At 32.2% G+C, this 20,918-nt stretch overlaps 1 protein-coding gene across 2 annotated transcripts; it reads right to left on the bottom strand.

The window, feature by feature from the left end:
• Window positions 1–1,301: 1,301 nt before the first annotated feature.
• On the bottom strand, window positions 1,302–20,795 carry RpS12 (ribosomal protein S12). Of its 2 annotated transcripts, none has more exons than XM_035363035.1 (5): window positions 20,693–20,795; window positions 20,542–20,590; window positions 20,144–20,369; window positions 1,500–1,601; window positions 1,302–1,406 (listed from the first exon to the last, which is right to left on the bottom strand). In XM_035363035.1, exons 2-5 carry the CDS (start codon window positions 20,556–20,558, stop codon window positions 1,341–1,343), a joined length of 411 nt encoding a protein of 136 aa, XP_035218926.1. In that variant the 5' UTR covers window positions 20,559–20,590; window positions 20,693–20,795; the 3' UTR covers window positions 1,302–1,340. The 2 variants fall into 2 exon arrangements, with proteins under 2 accessions (XP_035218926.1, XP_035218925.1); XM_035363034.2 differs by having other exon boundaries at window positions 20,679–20,783.
• Between the last annotated feature and the right edge of the window lie 123 nt (window positions 20,796–20,918).

Genomic DNA, 20,918 nt, shown 5'->3' with positions numbered 1-20,918 from the left:
AAAGTTTGCAGCTTTGAGGTCCAGGTTATAGATCATTCCAGATTACAGACTTTTCACTGTATTGTATAATAAGTTCCCAAAATGCCTCAAAAACGTTTGTTTGTTAAAAAGTTTTTAAAGAACTCTTTATTACAAAAAATTAATTTCAAAATGTTTATGTTTCACTTCTTGCTTAGAAACTCGAGATCCCATCATTTATATTAAAAAATAGAAACAAATTATAACCCACGATCCCATTTAAAAGGTAACCATATATGTCAGGGTTGACCAAACTTCATGTCAGTAAGAGCAACACGTTTGAATTCAGGAATGTTTGAGAGGAGCATCTAGATTTTCTAAAAGCCACAAGTTCATATTTACATCATTATAGAAGTAGTGGAGGAGGTTTTAAAGAGAAAGAAATCCTGGAGACTTTGAAAAACGATTCTAAACTAATTAATTACTTACTTTTAGACACTGAATAGTTTCATTTTACCATATTTCATACATATATTTTCTATGCATGAGCCACACAAATTGCCTGCGAGAGCCGTATCAGGCTTGCGAGCTGCACTTTGGCCACCCGATATATGTTGGTGAATCGACAAAAATATTCTTCCAAAATGCTAATTCACACTCAAAATGGCAGTCGTAAAAACAGACAGAAATTCCAGATCATTAAAATTAAGGACCAAAAATCAATTAAAAAAAATCTAGACTTTTAAGGACCGTATGAACCCCGATTTCTTCCATAAAACTTGACATTTTTGCTGACTTTTTTCCCTGTTTGTCCATAATGTGATGTAATCTACTATATGGAGTTTTTTTCCGTAATTCTCTGGCTATGTTAAGAGTCAGAACATGTTCCTAGATACTATGTTATATGTATAGTCGAGAATAAATTTCACAGTTCCCAAAAAGCTGACATGAGATGCATTTAAAGTGCATGTTGTGCTCCACTTACACCCAGTATGAGAATTGAAAATCTATTCTAAAACTCAAACGAAATGATCTGATTTTCCAGTCCCTGATATTCATGACATGTTCACTCTCAATACTATCACATATTAATTCAGAAGTCAAACAACAAAAATCAGCACTATATTTTCACAGAACTAGTTTTGATGGTTTTTAACAAACCATCATCCTCAGTGCATTTGCACTTTGGCAGCTGAGGCTGGTGGTTTGGTAAAAACCATTGAAACTAGTTCTGTGAAAATTTGAAAATATAGTATTGTTGTTTGACTTCTGAATTAATATTTGTTTGGCATGTTATTTTAACTATCACATATGTTTTAGTCATAACAGTTATGAAACAAAGCTTTCTTTACTTTTTTTTTTTATTTAAAATGTTTTTAACATTATGCTCTCTTGGATTTAAAGTATCCATTCAAGACATCATGGGCTTGTGTTTCTTTTCCGTAATCCTGAAATCATACAAAGAATATTAATACATAAATAAGTACTGCTTTGAACAAAAGCACATATGTATGATAGATTAATTAAGAAAAATGACTTACAACAACTACTACACAACTGCATCCAACTACTTTCCTTGCTTTTCCTTCCTTATCAAATGTGCAAAGACCAGCCCATTCACCTAATTTCTTATTACTGTCAACCTACAGGGATATTTTAATATTAAAACATAAAAGGAGATAGCATATGATTTGTATAAAAACAACTACTAAAATTTACATCTAAGTAATAAAAATTTTTTGCAGTCGACAATTTTCACCTTACTTCAAAATGATAGCTATCATCATTTTATGGAAGTCTAAAAATATTTCAGTAACTTGTTATTTATTCCTCAAAAGTTCAATGTTCATAGCAGGAAAAACCTTTGTAAAAATGTACAATATCAATTCATACACCATATAATTTTATTTTTCAGTACTGTAACATATTAAATTTCACTCTTCAGGACCTGAATTTTTTCAGTTACCTTTTAAACGCTAATTATTGTAAAATATTCCACAGTTATACTTCAAGAACAGCAGTAAAATTACCACATAAAAAATGGGCTTTAACTGTGATTGTAGAGATAAATCTAGTCAACTCAGCACCTAAAAATTTTTGAGAAGAATTACTAGAGACGAAAATTATATATACTCACTTTTGTTTAATATTAAAATTGTTTTCCATTAAAGCCATAACACTCAGTGCCTTTTTAGAAGGGGGGAGCATTAATGACCCTTATAATCACTGCTATACTAACTGTCAATCTAAGTTGACAACAGTGGTACAAAAGATATGCATCCGCCATAGAATAGTTCTATTACTTCAAGAAGTCAAATTGTAAAAGTGATGTTAGCTGTCTGAGCGGCACATGATTTTAGATCAGTTATGAAGACTGGTATTTAAACAGCATTTATTAATTGAGTTCGTATAATTACTTATTTTAGTCTGTATTTTCCTAAACTTACAATCATTAAGATGATATTTACATTATTAAAGAAAGTAAGAAAGCATAATATCTTAAATTCTAAGCTAATATATGCCAAGTAGCAAAACTTCTGACGACCGGATAAAACCGATTATAATGCTCAGAGGGTTAAATATAAATATTGTTCAGCAAGACAATGGAACAAAAAACTGTAAAATGATAAAGTTAGTTTTTTATTTAAAAAATCTGGTAATATGACAATCATTTCAACCCCCTTTCTTGGCAAAACTGGAAATTCTAGCAACCTTACCCTCGCTTTACTCTTTATGAAAAAAGCAAAGTATTCATTCATTCGATGACCGGGAAAAGAAGGAAGTAATTGTTATGGCATCTGTTTGATTTTTAATATATGTGTATAATTACCAATCTCATAAGGCAGGAAAACACACAGTCGCGATGATGAATTTATTCTTGAAGCATGCAATATATTTGAAGCTGGGGGGCCGGGGGGAAATTATTACGGGGAAATAAAACATGGAATACTATGAAAATTAGCTGTGTGTGTGGGAGGGGACTGCTACATAATTTGTAACTAATCAATGTACTTGTGTTAGATAATGTGTTTTATAGCATTTTGTCTGAAAACATTCCTTCTTCAATACAAGGAAAGCAGAACATTTAGTCCTTGTTTCTAAGGTTATAAAACAATTTGAATTGTATTGATACTGTAGCTGTTAAAGACAGAAATACTGTACTCTGTTTACTATCATATAATTGTGAACTGAACCCAACTGAAATCATGTGGAATAGCATGAAAGGATAAGCAACATCTGAAAACAGAACTTTTAGAAAGGATGAAGTTTATAAATTGATTGAGACAGGGATTGATTTCACAACTCTCATGCAATTGGCTAAATGCAGGAGGCACATAACAGAAGAGAAAATGTTGAAATTAGATCATCTATTGGAGAACACAGTTGAGTGCATGAAATTAAACACTCATGAGTTGATTACTTCAGTTTGCTGCATATGGATAATTCGAAGAGCAGGCTGAAAAGGTCGTTCTAGCCTTGTATGTATTCTCAGGTTAGATTGTTTTACATTTCTTACAATCATTTCAGAAGAATATGTGAAAGAATAAATTTTTAACAATATTTCAGTTTGAATGAAATGTTTTTGCTAATTGCATTGGAAAGAAATTTCAATGTAATTCAATTTTACTCAGTTAAAGATTACAAAAATTAAAATGTATTGTGTTATTAATATTAAAATCGTGTATTTTACTTATTTACAAAAGCCTTCTCCTGAAATACTCTCTCAAATGTGAGACAATTTTCAACTTTCTGAGCTATTAAAAACCATAGTCATTCTATAACATTAGTTTATTTTATGTTACAGCACTTTTTAATTTAACAGTTAAATGTTGCTGCTCATTTCCAAAAGGATTCTGAGAGGATATTAACCCTTTCTGGCACGCTACCTTTTAAATATGGAATTTCGACCCCCCCAAAAGTAGGTAGTTTAATCAGGTTTAGGAGTACACGGGTAAAACTTTGTGGAGATTGCACTTATCGTTTTAATTTTGTGGGTGTGCCCGAAGTGGGTACACTGAATGGATAGAGGTTTGAAAAGAATACGAAAGTGAAGTGCTGAAACGAGCATTGCTGGGAAGCGTGTAAAAGAGTAAGAGCTTCTGCCTATGATTAAAAAACACTAGATTCTAAATACCTTAGCAGATTTAGCATTACTCAGGGTGTGCCATGGGGAGGCCTGCTACTCTACACCCCCTAAAAAAGCTCTTCTTGGTTATATGACGATTACATGCGCATGAATGGAAAAAGTAACTTGAGTACAGGTAGCCCCCCTACACTACAACACGGCATTCTGTAACACAGCTTCGCTATAACACGATAAGAAAATTGCCCAAACAATCCACAGAAATTTAACGAACTCCGCACGAAGCTTTTCCGTATTGTGCAAAACACCCATATAGTAACACATAAGAACCCTTGTGTCGTAAGTTCTGCCAGTTGTCTTCCAAGATCCGGTACCCGTAAGAACAAAATGTCCTCAGATGACCCGTATGAACAAATGTCCCCAGATAACAATGAAGAAACATATTGCAGAAGGTGAACAACACGTGGTCACAGCAAGTGCTCTGAAATGTACAACCTGCACGTTCGGCTTTCAAAATTTGAATCCTCGTCTCCATAGCCTTAAAAGTGTCTCACACTGCTGGTCGGCAGTCTGCGTCGAGCCACAAGGTGTTAAAGAATAACTTTCTCGTCTTCAAGACATTAACTTTCAGTCCCCAAACATGTCCGATAAAGATAAAAAACAACGTTTAAGAGGAAATTAATTTCTTTAGAAGTACAGATACAAATCATGGATCTTCTTTTAGACGCAGAAAAGGCATCTCACATTGGAAAAACTTTTAATAGGAATGAAGAAACAGTCCGGACCATTAAGAAAAATGAAAAAGAAATAAGAAGTGCAGTTGCTGCAGTATCTTCGCCATCCGCAAAAGGTGCAGTTCGCCCCCAGGGGCGCCTATAATTGATAAGTAGAAAAGGCACTCGGCATTTGGATTGTTGATAGCCGTCAAAAATGAATTTTGCTGGATGGTAATTTCTTTAAACAAAAAGCACTCAAATTTTTCAAGCACCTCAAAGAACGTGTAGAACCCTAGATTTTCTGGTAATTAAAGGTTGGTTCGAAAATTTCAAAAAGCGTTTTGCAATTCACAGCATAAGAATTCAAGAGGAATCTGCATCAGTTGACTATGAAGCTACTAGGAACAATTCTTGAAATATTTCAAAATATTATAGAACAAGGATACATAGCAATTCAAGTTTTAGATGCCGACAAAATCAGGCTTTGGTGGAAAAAAATGTCCAGTGGAACCTTTATAATGGGGAGGGGGACTGCATCCTGATTTCCTAACTTACCTTTGTAGAGTATGACAAAGCCCTTATTAGTTTACAGATCTTTAAATCTTTCTGCACTTAAAGGCGTAAATAAATACACCTTAACAGTATATTGGAAAGCTAATCCAAGATGTTGGGTAGCTGGGAATATATTTAAAGATTGTTTTTTAAATAGTTTTGTGCCAGACGCCAAATATTATTTAAGGCAGAAAAATTTGAGCTTCAAGGCGCTTATTACTATTAGAATCACCCACAAGATTTGAATCATCCCAATGTCAAAATACTGTTCCTAATACATAACACTACTTCATTACTCCAACCATTGGATCAAGGTATTATTTATACCTTTAAAACATATTACATAAGAAGAGCATTACAGTAGATTTTAGACGTAATCGATTAATGTAATGGGAGCTCGAAAGACATTTTCAATCAAGAACTGAAAGCATCAACGTTAAATGCACGTTGATGATAAGATGCAGACTGTTTGCTGCCCAGAGTGAAACATGGCAGAGTTTGATTATGGTTTAGGCAACCATATTGTGGTATTCCATGGGACTCATCATTACTGCCAAGGATTATGTGAATATTTTGGCTGATCACCTCCACCTCATGGTCGAAATTTTGTTCCCCAATGGTGATGCCATATTCCAGGATGACAGAGCTCTCATCTCCAATTTTCTGAGCATGAGAGTGAACTTTCACATCTACCATGGTCACCAGATATCAATATTATTGAGCCTTTAGTGAGAAATTTGCATGTGCACTATCCACCACTACCGCTGTTAACTGAACTTGCCAATGTTTTGCAGGAAAAATGATAAGATTCCCTTGCAAAGCATACAAAACCTCTAATCACAGCAATATGCTTTTATTTCAACGTTTCCAAATATTTTTCCAACCTTTATGTTCTATGTATCAACACCTATGATTTTCAACAAGCAAACAAAACAATAAAGGGAGCTCTGCAACCAGGGTACTTTTGGGTGAGCTAAAATTCAAAAGCCACTCACCAGGGATCAAAATACCTGTATAAGAGAAAAAAGTGGTGCCAAAGTCATAAAACCTGAACTGTAGGGCAATGGGAAAACTGTCATTTGGCCAGATGAAATGCAGTCAGCTTTTTATTTAGCTGTTAGGTATCTAATTAAGGTTTTAGTTTATGAACATAAAACTACTTTTTATTTAAATTCCAATATTTATCAATATTTTCTTTTGTTGCTTCATTTACAAAACACGTTAAAAAGCCATCTAGATAAATGTACATATTTTTCCAGTTTGGGAAGGGAAGGAAATGATCTAAGAATTGTGAAAGGGATACACGGGGGAAAAAAAAAGTTCAGAATCCGTACACTATATTTTCTAGGTAAGGTAATTTAGAATAATTTAAAAGAATTTTTATGCAAGAAATATGTACAGATATGAATTCAACGAAAATTACATGCATTATTTTTAATACACACTCAAAAATCACACCTAAATGCATATGTTTTAAATAACATTGGCTCTACTAGTGGCCAAATGGCTAAGACCAATGAATGCTGGAAGCTCTACCTGGGTTTAATACTATTAGAACAGGCTGGCTGCATGGTTGGTTTTCATGGCTAAGGCCAGTTTACACCTGTCAGAGCAGCTCTTAGCAAGCCGCTCTTTACGATTATTTTGACAACGTAAACACTCACTTCGACCGAGTAGAAATGTAAGGGAGATGAGTCAGCTTCTGTTTCTACTTTGAACCTGTTGAAAAAAATTATCTGAGCAGCGTTTGCAGAGACGTTGTGACAGCGAGTTCTATAATGTTGAAAATGCAGAGATGGAGCGACAGACAAACCATGGCATTTTTTAATGCATACGAATCTTATGAAGTGTTATGGAGCACTTCACCGCTTCATTAATAAGTTGCATACTTCTATAATTATGTGTACTAAGTCAGTTTCCATTAGAAAGTCCCCAGAAAGGCATTCCTTCCCTTAGGCAAACAGCCCTCGTCGCTTTGCCCTATTTAAATAACCTAATATGGCCACATGTGCTGAATAACAATTTAATATGCACCATTTTATATTTATATTTAGCTATTAAGTTGCAAAATTTTGATTTAAAGCACATTTCCGTATATATTCATTATCAAAATTAAAATTTCCCTGTAAATATATTTCGCGACCACATCTGGTATTTCCAATGAATTGGCAAATGCTTTTGCATACAATTTTACATAAATACAGTCAAAAGTCTATAATCCGGACTCGTCGGGACTTCAGCGATTCTGGATTATAGATCATCACTTTAAATCTGGTAAGATGGTATGCAGAAATTTTAAAATTAAAAATATGAAACCGCAATTTATGAAAAAAGAACAATTATGATCTAAAGGGTATCAAAATTTACAAAAAAAAAAAAAAAAAAAAAAAAAGAGCTTAATATTTATTTGTTTACTTTATTAAACATTTCTTTCAACGCGCGCATGCGTAAGGCATACATTACGCATAGTCGAAATTAGAAAATTGCAACCAGAAAACTATTTGATGCGTATTCGTGATATTTATAATGAATTTGACTTAAATCATATCAAAGACAGAGTACATCGAGATAAAATACTACATTTAGTAATGAATTATAAGCCGAATAAAATAAAAACATCTTCCCTGAAGATAAGGATAGTGCTGACAGATCAACTTCCAGTTCACTGCGCGCCGCCACGTTCCCCTCCCCCGCAGAGCAGCATGAAATTGATAAACAGATTTCGAAATGGTTAGAGAAACAAAGGATAAGCCTTTATTCATTTTTTGCAGCAATTCCACTTTTTGTTTGATGGACATCGAAACATGCTTCCGCTTTGTAGATATGGTAGATCCAGCATCGGAAATTCTATTTGACATAATCGAAAGTTCAAGCTTACTTTTATAAAATTGCTCTAACAGTCTGCAAAAAATAATAAGCCGGGTCCAATTCGAAGATTAAGGAACAACGCAATCTGCAACATTAACTGAAATAGATAATTAGATAATTTTAGCTTAGCTTATACCGTTCGTTATGTGCATGCAGGTTTATGTCTTTTGTATACATTCTTTGTATTCATTACACATGAAAATTTCCGCCAGTTTTTAATGAATCTGATTTCGGGTTGGATGTATGTTTGAAGAAAAGGAATCAATGTATGAAGTGAGAGAGTTGTTCCATTAGAATCAAGAAAAGAAGATTTATTCATAACATTTTGAAATTTCAGGGATAAACCCATAATGCTCGAATGGTTAAGGCATTTATATTAATTTAAAAAATATATTTGACAATTATTTAGTATTAAAAATGTATTATCAGAAAAAGGTTAATTCCTCATATCAGTTCAGAAGTGGGAGCCTATAATTTCATCACAACATATTGAATTTCAACACAATGCTATTAAAATTAAAAACCTTCTAATACACTGTCAAATCTAACATGTTCTGAGCCATTTTATCAGATACAGGTCCATTGCTCCTATCATATATCAAAAGAATGGGCTATAATTTTATTACAATGGATTGCATTCCAATTAGGTCTAAGGTATTTATATTATTTTTAAAATATATCTAATAATAATTTACAAAAAAATATCAGACATAGGTTAGCTCCTCATATCAGTTCAGAAGAGGAGCCTATGATTTCATCATAGCACATTGTACTTCCTTACAATGCCATTAAAATTAAAAACCTTCCGATACACTGTCGTCTAACATCTTCTAAGCCACTTTATAAGAAGAATAAACTATAATTTTATTACAATGGACTGATCCATATTAAAGCATTTATATTAATTTTAAGAATATATATAATAATTAATTACAATAAAAAACTTTATCAGAAAAAGAATTCCTCATATCAGTTCAGACGAGGGAGCCTATAATTTCATCATAACACATTGAATTTCAACACAATGGTATTAAAATTAAAAACCTTCTAATACACTGTCAAATCTGACATGTTCTGAGCCATTTTATCAGATACAGTTCCATTGCTCATATCATATATCAGAAGAATGAGCTATAATTTTATTACAATGGACTGCATTCCAATTAGGTTTAAAGCATTTATATTATTTTTAAATTTAAACAAATTTAAATTCTTAACAAATGTGTATAAAAGTAAAAAAAAATTAATTTCTAAAAAAAGGGAAAAAGCCAAAATAATTTAAAAAAATGTGCAAACATGTAAAATATTTAATTCTCGAACTAATCTACAATATCATTTAAATTCAGAAGCATAAGCAAATCAAGTGCAAAATTTATCCATGAAAATAAATCTACTAATTTAATAAATTAAAATTAAATTAAACAATTTTTTTAAAAAAATGCATATGTGAATGACCGTAGAGTAGGCAGGAGACAGACTTATCAAGGGGAAATTGCCTCCGAACCTAACTCTCCAATCATTCAATTTGTGTTTCGTCATTCATGCAGGCAAGGGTAAAAGTCAAAACCAAAAGTAATTCCAATAAAGTGGTACCCTTAGAAATTAACATATAAGTATTAACATTTAAGAATTAAAAAGTCTTTTGAGTAACAAGCAAGTAAAGTCAAGAATTAAACTTTTTCTTAAAAAATTAAATTTTTTAAAAATTAATTATATTATTTTTGAAATATATCTGATAATAATTTACAAAAATATCAGAAATAGGTTAGCTCCTGATATCAGTTCAGAAGAGGGAACCTATGATTTCATCATAACAAAGTGTACTTCTTTACAATGCCATTAAAATTAAAAACCTTTCAATACATTGTCACGACATGTTCTAAGCCGTTTTATAAGAATGGGGCTATTATTTTATTACAGTGGACTGATCCATATTAATTAGGTTTAAGGCATTAATATTAATTTAAAAAATATATATGACAATTATTTAGAATAAAAAAAATTATTAGAAACACATGAACTCCTCATATCGGTTCAAAAGAGGGAGCCTACAATGATCTATTTCTGACGTGCATACATTCAGCTTTCTGAATTCGGTTCCGATATCAGAAGACTACCCAACTTTCTAATATACTATCAAATCTAATATGTTTTAAGCCATTCTATCAGATATAGGTCAATTCCTCATATCATATACCAGAAGAATGAGAATATAATTTTATTACAATGGATCGATCCATTCTAATTAATTTTAAGGCACTTTCTATTTATTAAAAAATATATGAGTTAATAAACCTTATTATCAGAAATAGTTTAATTCAACATACCATTTCAGGAGACAGCCTATAATTTTATTCCGATGTGCTGATCTATTGCCATTAGTTTTAGAACATCCAAAAATAATTTATCAGAAATACATTAGTTCCTCATTTTAGTTCAGAAGAGGGAGCCTATAATTTTATTATAATGTACTAATTCATTACAAACAATTCTACAAAATATGTGTTATTATCTCACAATCACATTTAAGGCATCTAGTAAGCAGTACATAACATGATCCGAGTAAGCGAGACTGCAAAAAGGTCTCGAAACACCTATATTTTTGCAATGCTAAGTTTTTGTGAGAATCAAAAACTGTATCAAGTATATAACTGGAAAAAAGTACTTTAAATACAGAGATAAACATTGATAAATTAACAGAAATAATATGGTTGAAAAATATTCGTTTGGGGTATAAAAATAGTTAACAGGATAGAATAAACATAATTGAACAAGTAAAGCTTTAGCCATTGTCAAGCAGGTTTGAGATGACTTTTATAGCAAACAAAAGTTGGTTATTTGCATGCAATAAATATAGGAGTTCTATATAATTAATATTTTAGTAAAGAGATAATAATTGATAAATCAACATTTTAAACGGAGTTCTGATAATTATTTCTCTACTTGAATGTAATACTGAATCCAAGTGCTTATTGAAAACTATGGATTACAATAGCACTTTTCTACTCACAGAGGGGGTGGGAAACCGCTAATGCTATCAGTATTATAATTATGTTCAACAATATTTGTGACAAGCACACACATGCATACTCAAATAATTAATGAAATATGTTATAAAAAATGAATCTAGGCAAAAAAATTATGAGTCATTCAGAATTATAACCAAGAAAATGTCTTGTGATTTTCAGAGACACTTCACAGCCGAATCTTTGAACAGCTGGAAGGTTGCAATTAAATAGCCTGATAATTTTTTTTACCCTTTTATCAGAATGAAATCAGGTATTCATTTCATTTAAGAAGAGAGCCTGTAAAATTTCATCTTAGTATATAAAAATAGTTTAGTTTTGCAAATTTAAAATTTGAACTCCCACTGAAACTTTAGAAGGATCTCCATATGCATTTACTTCCCCCCTAAAGAATATAACAATGGAAGCACTCACAACCACAAAACTAGGTGAGGCCTTCATTTCAGTTCGAAAGAGGGAACCTGTGATTTCATCACAGTTATACAAATCTAAAATCTGAACAACTAAAATTTCAGAAAAAATTATTCAAAAATAAATTTACACTACAGTACAAAGTCCGTACTCCGGACTCGTTGGGACTTTGGTGATTCCGAGTTAGGGGTTTTACCGGATTATATATCATCAATTTAAATCTGGTAAGATAGCAAAATCCCATTCCAATCGTTTTTACCCTTGTAAAAAGCGGCAAACAAATTAGTGGGCGATTCTGCACTTTACCGAGAATTTTTTCAAAGAAAAGGCATCATTCATTATACAAAATTATGTTTGAATAACCACGAGTTGAAATTATGCTTTAGAGATAACTCGGTAGCGAAATAGCGATGCAGGCATCCATTCAGTTATGTTTAGCAATTTTTATATAAATTATAATAATGATCTGAAATAGTTATTTACTCTTATGCTTCAATTCAGTCATGTTTAACCTTTTTTTATATAAATTATAATAATAAAAAGTATTATATGAAATTAACCTTTCATCTAAATTAAAACATCAATCTTAAATAGTTATTAACTATTATACTTCCTCGTGTTAGGGTTGCCGCAATTATTTTTGGCAGCACTGGCATCAACAATTGTTTGGCGATTTTTTACGGGCCTCAAAACCGAATAGTACCAAAAATAATTTAAGTCAATGACACTTTTAATGCAGTCTCCCTTTTTCTATGCTTATATAACTGGGAAATATATGTTATTATTTATAATAGTAGGAGGAGGAGGAAAAAAAAGGAAGTAGATGATTTAACAATTACTTATTTTAAGTGTTAATGATTTCCTGCGATTTCATCTTATGTTCTTTGGATACTCTAGGCATTAAATCACAATATGGATTTCAAGTACAAAAAGAGTAAATAAGTGTACCTTCCCAAGAGTTTTGAAAACACAAGAAAATTTTTTTAGACTGACAGGGGGTTTGATTGAACCTAACTACAAGTATCAGGAATTTAATGAATTCACATACATACCTGCTTCCTAATAAATTTCATTTTTCTATAATCTTTTTCAGAAAGTATTACATATGCATAACCACTTCTTGTGTCAGCATCTTGTCTTCTCTCATGGGAGATCAAAAAGTTGCTTATCTCAAATTTCTTGTTAAATTAAGTTTTATTCTGTATTTCACAACCAACAAAAATTAATAGGATGTTTCACACTGGCTCATCAAATTTACTGTATACATAAGAAGAATATTAAAGTTTTTTTGCTAGCTTCACCATATTGCCAGGAAATGTAATCCTTCAGGAGGAATTGCACAGAAATGCACCATACCTGTGATTTTTAAAATCATGTCAAGCAGTAGACTAAAACACATTTCTACCAGAAGAAAAATGTTACTCAGTCTGTTAACCACATTGTCCGTGGCGATGCATAACACACATCACGAACATGAAGATTTTAAACTTTACTACTGGTTTGTGCCCTATTTGTTTTCAGCTGGCTAAAGACAAATGTTCATATTTTATGTAGAACATTCTGGAGACCAAACAGCTAAATGATTAATGGGCTTGGTTATTCCTAAACAATCATTAGATAAGCAAACAGTGCCACATTTTGAAAGAAGAATAAAACCTCATATTATAATGTATGTTGGTCTCCCACCCTTCTCCCCTATCACCAAAACACGATTTTAACCTGTATGTAAATGACATACCACCTACTGTTAATCTTGCTCTTTATGTAGAGAACACTGCCATTATATCACAACCTTCACTCTCACTTCATCATCTCTAGCGATACCTGTCAGATTTAGAGTTCTGGGTCGTTGACTGGAAAATCAAAACTAATGTAGCCAAATGTGCAGCCAGTTGTTTTTTCCAGAAAGAGGAATGTCGGGAATACTCAGATAACGGGACTTGGCGAGGTTCGCCAACTTGGACAATAGGTGCCAAACAGTAGGTACTTATGGCTCACATTAACCCACGTGTATTTTACATACAATTAATTTCTAAATAAATTAATTAAACTTCTAATCAGAACAAAATGATTTTATTTTTATAGAATAAAAAATGCTTTTTTTCTAACTTATCGCTCGTATTTTGAGATAATTTCTAATTAGAATGAAACTTTTTTTTTTAACTATCTACTTAATATTTAAATATATAGGTGTCTGATTATAATAAACATGAATTAATTTTTAAATAAATTGTACTCCTAATATGAATTGTATATATACATTTAATTTAATGGAAGTCATTTATTTAATCTAAACAAATGTCTTTTTTCTAATTATGTCCATATATGAATACGATTAGGATTATTTATAATATAGAAAGCACTCTGGGCTATTTGCTTAAGGGGAGGGAAGCATGTTAGCCAGGACTAGATTCCAAGACAAACTACCAGTGTGCAACAGTTTTACTCTTAGGCAGATGAAAGACACCCTGCATCATTAAAGCAGTTTTAAAATCCTTTATATTCAAATATACCATAATTTCCAGAAGAAAGTTTTTAAGTTCTTTTTCAGTTCTACAACATCGTATACAACATTGAACTCGTCCACTTCAAACTCTCGAGCTGCTGCTCTATTTCCAATTTGTTCAGCACGTGAAATTACATTAAGCTTTTCACCAGCAGTATAGCTTCTGTACCATTTAGGTGCCATTTTCAAAAATTTTCCACTCCCATCTTACTTAAAAACTATTCAACATATACTTGTACCCAAACTGATGGGATCTGTATCTGGCAGAATGCCAAGAAAAATCATTCAAAATGATGAGAATGCAGATTTGAAAGGAGGAAGAAAGTTATTGTTCTGAGATCCCTTTTAGGGTGAATAAGGTCCGTTCAAGGGAAAGAATGTAAACAAAATAACATTCGCAAAAAAAGCAACTGAATGGTCTTTTGTGTGGGAACAGCACCAATTTATGTACAATTACAAGGCCATCCAAACTATGTACAATGACCATCATAGGAAATATTTTATTTTTAGTGCACCTACATGCTGCATGGGTAGAAACGCCGCACCCACAGAAAATTTAAGTTTTAAACACGTAAACGCAGCGGCGCTTCTTCCGGAAATTAGATTTTGAAACGCTAATAAGTTAGTATAAAATATTAAACTTTATTCCACTATTTTTCTATGTCAAGCATATTTCATTGATTTCTTTATATAGAGGATTTTGTGGATTAAAACTTAGGTATATCAGTAAAAAATTTAAACCAATTTCTTTATTTTTTCACAAAAATGAATAAAAGTTAATTAAATTTGTATCTTCAAATATTTTAATAAGATTTATATTGATAGATTCTTTTGGAGTTCATGATTAATAACACGTTCATGATTAAACTCACGTTCATGATTAATAACAATGAATGTAATGTAAACTCAGACAAATAAAACATAGAAATCCTTGCACCACTATATGCAACAAAAGCATAGCTGAAATACATTCGCAGACAGCATAAAATTGCTTTGGAGGCCCGCCAGTCTGAAATAACCGTTATAGACAACGTTCAAATCGCACAAAAATAATATTTTATGATTTAACTTTTCATGGAATAACTACAGACCAATTCAGTAACCTTATCCTATTCTATTTAATTGGTCTCTTTCTGAAATTTAAACAATTGCATAACATGAAGAGCCATAGAGGCGCTTTTAGAAATCTTATTCCCCTGCAGTTATTGCAATTCAGGATTCATTCACCCACATGAAAACTATTTTTGCACTTAAAAGAATAAAAATAACCCTCTTAACCTTATTAGGCGAAATTATGCGCATAAAAGAATTTGGAATGTTTAATATAAACCAGACTGGATGATGACTGAATAGCCTGGAATACATTTTGAGAAGGTAATATTGTTGTGGAAATACATGCATATTTTACTTTTTAAAACTTTCATCTTTAACTATGTGATATATATTGCATTTTCTATTTTCTTTAACTATGTAAAATTACTGCACTTATATAAAGAACATTTTCAAACATATATACCATTATTACCGATAACTGTTCAAATTAATGGTCGGAATTAAAACAGAGAAGTATAAAAGTTAATAATGCGGGAGTTATATGTATCACAATTTAAAATACCAAGATTAAAAAAGTATGCAGATTTACTTAATCACAACAATAATTAATCATTTACAATTTGTTCTATGTGTATGATTTACCTTCTCAACACAAACACTACACTTTGCCTTGCGCGATTTTTGCTGAACACAGTTTCCCCCCCCGCCGATATTGGGCTGAAGAGAGAATTTTTTAGAAAGCGTCTTTTGATGCTATTTCCCTCTTGGGGTCAAAAAATTCCTACCAATGATACGGCAATTTTTTGCAATTCAAAATGGCGGGAAAAACTGCACCAAGTGTCGCTTATCTGAGATTTCCCGGAATGTACATAGCCCACTCAAGCTCTACGCAGAAAACGTATCTTGGATGGACTACTGTAAATATCTACGAGTGTACCTGGATTCGAAGCTCATTTGGAATATCCATATCAATCATGTCCAAAACCTGGACTACAAGAACCCAACTTATGCAACTCATCTCCAGATGAAGAAGCATCTCTCACAATAACAAAGTTCTGCACACAAACCTCATCATGCCAACCTACGACACTCAAAAATCAGGAGACTTTTTTTTAAGAAATCAGAAGATTCTTCACAATGTTAAAAAGACTTTTTAAATGATAAAAATATAGTTTTTAATAATGAATTAACTTTAAATAGTAACTCATTCTTAAATGCAAGCAACACAAAATTACCATACACATAAGAAATCTAATGTGTACACCACATGACTTCCTTGTACGAAATATTAAATTATACGAATTTTTTCTTGCATTTCGTTTAAACTTATTGGATTTAATTTAATCTACTTTGCCGACAGCGCATAAACCACAATAGAATAAATGCATTCTTTAAAATTCACTCTAGTATTTGTTTACCATAACGAAACTCTGGCGCACAAAATTTATATCATTTAAAGAATAGAATTATCTAATCGTTGCCACATGTTCTATTCAAATACTATAATAAAGCTAGAACGATGTATAAAAGAAATTAAGCAAACAAAAAAGAAACAGTTTTTCACAGACGATTGAGTATTTCTCATTCAATTAATTCAGTTCTCATTTCACGATAAGGCAAAAATACATAAAATCTTAAACACTTATTTCCTTGAAAAATTAAAGAAAGGATTAAGCATGATTCAATTCGCAATAATAAATGAAGGCGATATCTTGGTTGTTGTGAAGCTACGTTTCTCTAGATTGGCAACAAATCCACTACTCTGCTGTTTCAAATGTAAACAAGCAATAGCCGCCATCAAAAAAATTATTTGGCTTAAAAACAACTTAAGTGGCACTTAAACAACTTTAAAATTGATGATAATTCTAAAAATATTGCATACAGATTTACTAAAGACATAAAAATCTTAACCGAAAGACAAGAACAACATAATTCAATCATTTTTAAAGCAAAAAATGTACAATTTACAAACATATAATAGTAAACAAATTGAGATCACTGAGCCAGGTAACAGAGTGGATATATAGTATATAAATATATTTATATACGTTTGGCGCGGCCGATTGCAACCAAAATACGAGGTGCACATCTACATGTTATAGTAGTCCTATATACAAAATTTCAACGTTCCGAGGCTACTCGTTTTTGAGTTACGCGAGATACGGATGTACATACGTTCGTACAGATGCCACGAAAAATTCTCTTCAGAATTCATTTTAAAGCAGTTTTATAATTTTTTTGGAGGAAAAAGAGTTTTATTCTGTTTTTACGTACAGACATCACGCAAAACAATTGTTAAATTGCATTCGATAGTGGTCGAAATGGATATTTTCGTTGAAATATGCTGCATGAAACTTTTCGCGATTACAATACTTCCTTTTTACTTCGTACAAGGAAGTAAAAACATTTTCCTAACTTGCATCGTTTAAGGGAAAAAAAAAAAAAAGACACTTTAATAATAATAATTTAATAATAAATGAAGGCGATATCTTGGTTGTTGTGAAGCTACGTTTCTCTAGATTGGCAACAAATCTACTACCACAGAAAGTAAACTGCAACCAATTTCTGAAGACTCTGGATTAAAAGATGAAACAGCAATTGGATACAGTTTTGAATCAGCATTATTGCTTCCATCTGTAGAGAGGCAGAACGGAGCTGTTTTAATGCAATCAATAAATGAAGATTTATTTTTCAAACCCATTTTTTAACAATTGCACCTGTTTTGGTTCTTGCACTTGTTGTTCTTAGCGATTTCACTATTGGCAAACATTTTTCTAAATAAAGCTGCAGCGTGATCCGATGCATTCAGTGGCAGGTTGTGCTCCAGTAAAAAAGCAGAGAACAGACATTCTGCATTAATAACTTTTCGGTCCTTCGTTTCCGAAGAAAATTTTAATTTTTCGTTTTTTAAAAAACAACTTATATTATCCTTGTGTTTTTGTGTACGCACATTATTTGAGAACATCCGTCCTTCCACCATGCGAAATCGAAACGACAGGCGGTACACAGAGCAAATTTATTACATTTCCTTGAGAAAATAATGGAAGGAAAGTCAACTGTGTATGATTATTGAAACGTACACGAATATTTCACTTTTCTTGCAGACGTAACAAAAGATGATAATTTCTAGAAATATTTCCCGAAGGCACGTACACAACTCAGGACAAAATGAACGAAATAACTAAAGAACATCGAAATAACAACTTGCTTTGTTCTTATTGGCTAATATATGTCAGCTGACACACAGTGGAGCTCGATGCCCATTGGAGAACAACGTTTCTGGATACGTATACTGAAAATTCAATTGCTTTCACACGCCCAAAAGCACTTTTTTTTTTGTTCATATAACAAATATTAAGCCAAGTTGCATAAAAATCGTGAGAAATTTTAAGAATACGAAAAAGTCGGGAGAAATATATTGTAAATACGGTTGGCGGGAGAGCGGTCGAAAATCTGCAGTCTGCCGCTTAAATCGGGAAAGTTGGCAACTCTGCAATCCTGACATACGTCACTCCTATTTGGGCCACTGCAGCCGACTTTCCCCTGAAGAAGATTCATGCGTTTCAAAATGTCACGCTTTGCAACCTCACTTATATCCAATGGTACGTCCAGAATGAAATGAAGTACTACATTCTGACCTTAACTCTTTGAAATCCAGAACCTTTGCTAAACTGTATCCTCAAAATACCGAACCGCCCGAAATACTTTTCCAGTTTCACAGCAATTTCCTTCCCTAACCGTCCATTGATGCAGAAAATAGGTGTAAAGATTCCAAATAACATCCTTTATACTTTCTAACAAAGATTCCATTAGCCTTTGACCCCGTTCTTTATAAAACTATTCTGAAGGTCAGATTAACAAGCCTTTCTGGCTTCATTATGATCACACTTAGATTTTGTTTTTTTCCCATTATTTTATAAGAAGGAATAAATTGATTAAAAATAAATATAATCCTTAAATTTTTAAACTGCAATTTTTTTTCCTGTTAAAAGCTAAAATGCACACTGTACCACGAAATGTCATGAACAAGCACTTTTGCTTGCTCATGACATAAGAAACCTTTTAGGACAAGCTGTCTGCAGTAAACTGATACAATGCATTTGGGGAAAGTGCACCTGCTACTGCATACCTTAGAAGGGAAGAAAACAAGATTACAATCTTGACCGTTTTTGGGCGGTTCTGGTCGTTTCAATGTACGGCCGTATTGGGCAGATTTGTTGTGAAAATTAAAAGTTCTTTCCTTAGATGCTTTTTTTCAAGTGTGCTTTGGCCAAATTCTTTAACTATATTGAAGGGATCAGCAACCCACTCTTACATTCTATTCCTTCATACGATACCGCAGAATGCTGTTCTGCCAAGTGATCTCAGCTGTCATGGACAGATCTTACATCTTCCCTAGGAAGTCAAAAAGGGTTTGTTTGATTGACTGGGAAAATAGTATTTCTTCTACGAGCCTAACACAGCTACTACTTAACTTTAGGCTAAACACTTAAGGAAATCAATATGAATAACTTATAAAGTGACATAGCATTTAAGTTTAGTGGTGGATGGTAACAATGGTAGAACGCTGCCAAATTTTGAATTAAATAAAACATTTAAATTCATGTAACGACTACACATAATTTTTCCCCCAATTATGAAGCATTAAAATAAAAGCAACCTTTAATTAGTATTAGGATTATTTTAGCAGTACTGGAAATTCCATGCAATTAATATGAGGTTCTAAAAATGCATAACAGTTTTGCAAATCAATGTAACTTTAGTTCCGCACATGTAACACTGCTGTATTTAATCCAGTTTTAAACACCAAAAAATGTGCATAATTCTTTCAAACTTAGGTGTTAAAATGTGACCTAAAAAGTTTTACATTGTTGCACATACCTTTAACGACGTTTAAATAATATTCCACAAGAAAATTTTTTAGATACACTATAAATCTAAATAAACTACAGAGTTCTGTAAATCATACCTTCAGCAAGTTAATCTGATGCTCGGCGCAAAGTGCTTCAACAAGTTTTACATAGAGAGGTTCGTCACAATTTGTAGCTAGCACACACAGTAATGCCTGACGTTTGTCTAGCGACTTTGCAGCTTCATGAAGACCCCTGGATAATTTTCCATGTGTTAATGCTGTTTTAAGAACTTCTTGGAGAGCGGTATTTACGTCCATTTCTCCATCGCCACCCGTTCCTTCACTAAAATAATCGACATTTGTACTGGCGTCTACATCAACTTAAAAAATTTTCTTAAAAATATACATACTACAATCTAGAATACATAATACTTTCATGTTACTGTAAATGCTCATGAATTCATTTACAGTACATTTATACAGATCAATACAATAATATACAATAAAATACTCACATTTCTATGTCCGACATGATTATTCTTCTGCAGAATAAAACAATTCCTCCTAAAAATAGAAATTCTCTTTAACAAAATTTCTATAACGTTCATTAAATACGATCTACGAAGAAATGGATGAATAGGGATTATATTACTTCCAAAATTATACCTTCTTTACACGTTTTCCGCTCTCCCTTTCGACCATTAAAACTTTATGGAATAGGCTTTTCACGTTGTAATGTTTTTCTGCTGCTGCTGTTTATATCATATAGATAAGAAAAATATTAAAGGAAAATTCTGTATTCTCTACTAATAGTTTTTAAGGTTCTAAAGTAAAAAACATATGTTCATTTTATTAAAAAAATATTAAATTTCAAAAAATCAGAAAAATTTCC

The sequence above is a fragment of the Stegodyphus dumicola genome, chromosome 12 (genome assembly GCF_044657685.1).
Source record: "Stegodyphus dumicola isolate Sdum_Otavi_A_Nest chromosome 12, ASM4465768v1".
NCBI lineage: Eukaryota > Metazoa > Arthropoda > Arachnida > Araneae > Eresidae > Stegodyphus > Stegodyphus dumicola.
Note: the sequence above shows the minus strand (reverse complement) of the source record. Positions and strands in the feature narration are given on the sequence as shown.

What these genes read in the sequence shown, in the direction of transcription:
- RpS12 (XM_035363035.1), bottom strand. An exon ending in ATCAGATTAACTTGCTGAAG is followed by an intron (nt 1,602 to 20,143) that starts GTATGATTTACA and finishes ATATCCCTGTAG; the next exon opens with GTTGACAGTAATAAGAAATT. An exon ending in GCAGTTGTGTAGTAGTTGTT is followed by an intron (nt 1,407 to 1,499) that starts GTAAGTCATTTT and finishes GTATGATTTCAG; the next exon opens with GATTACGGAAAAGAAACACA.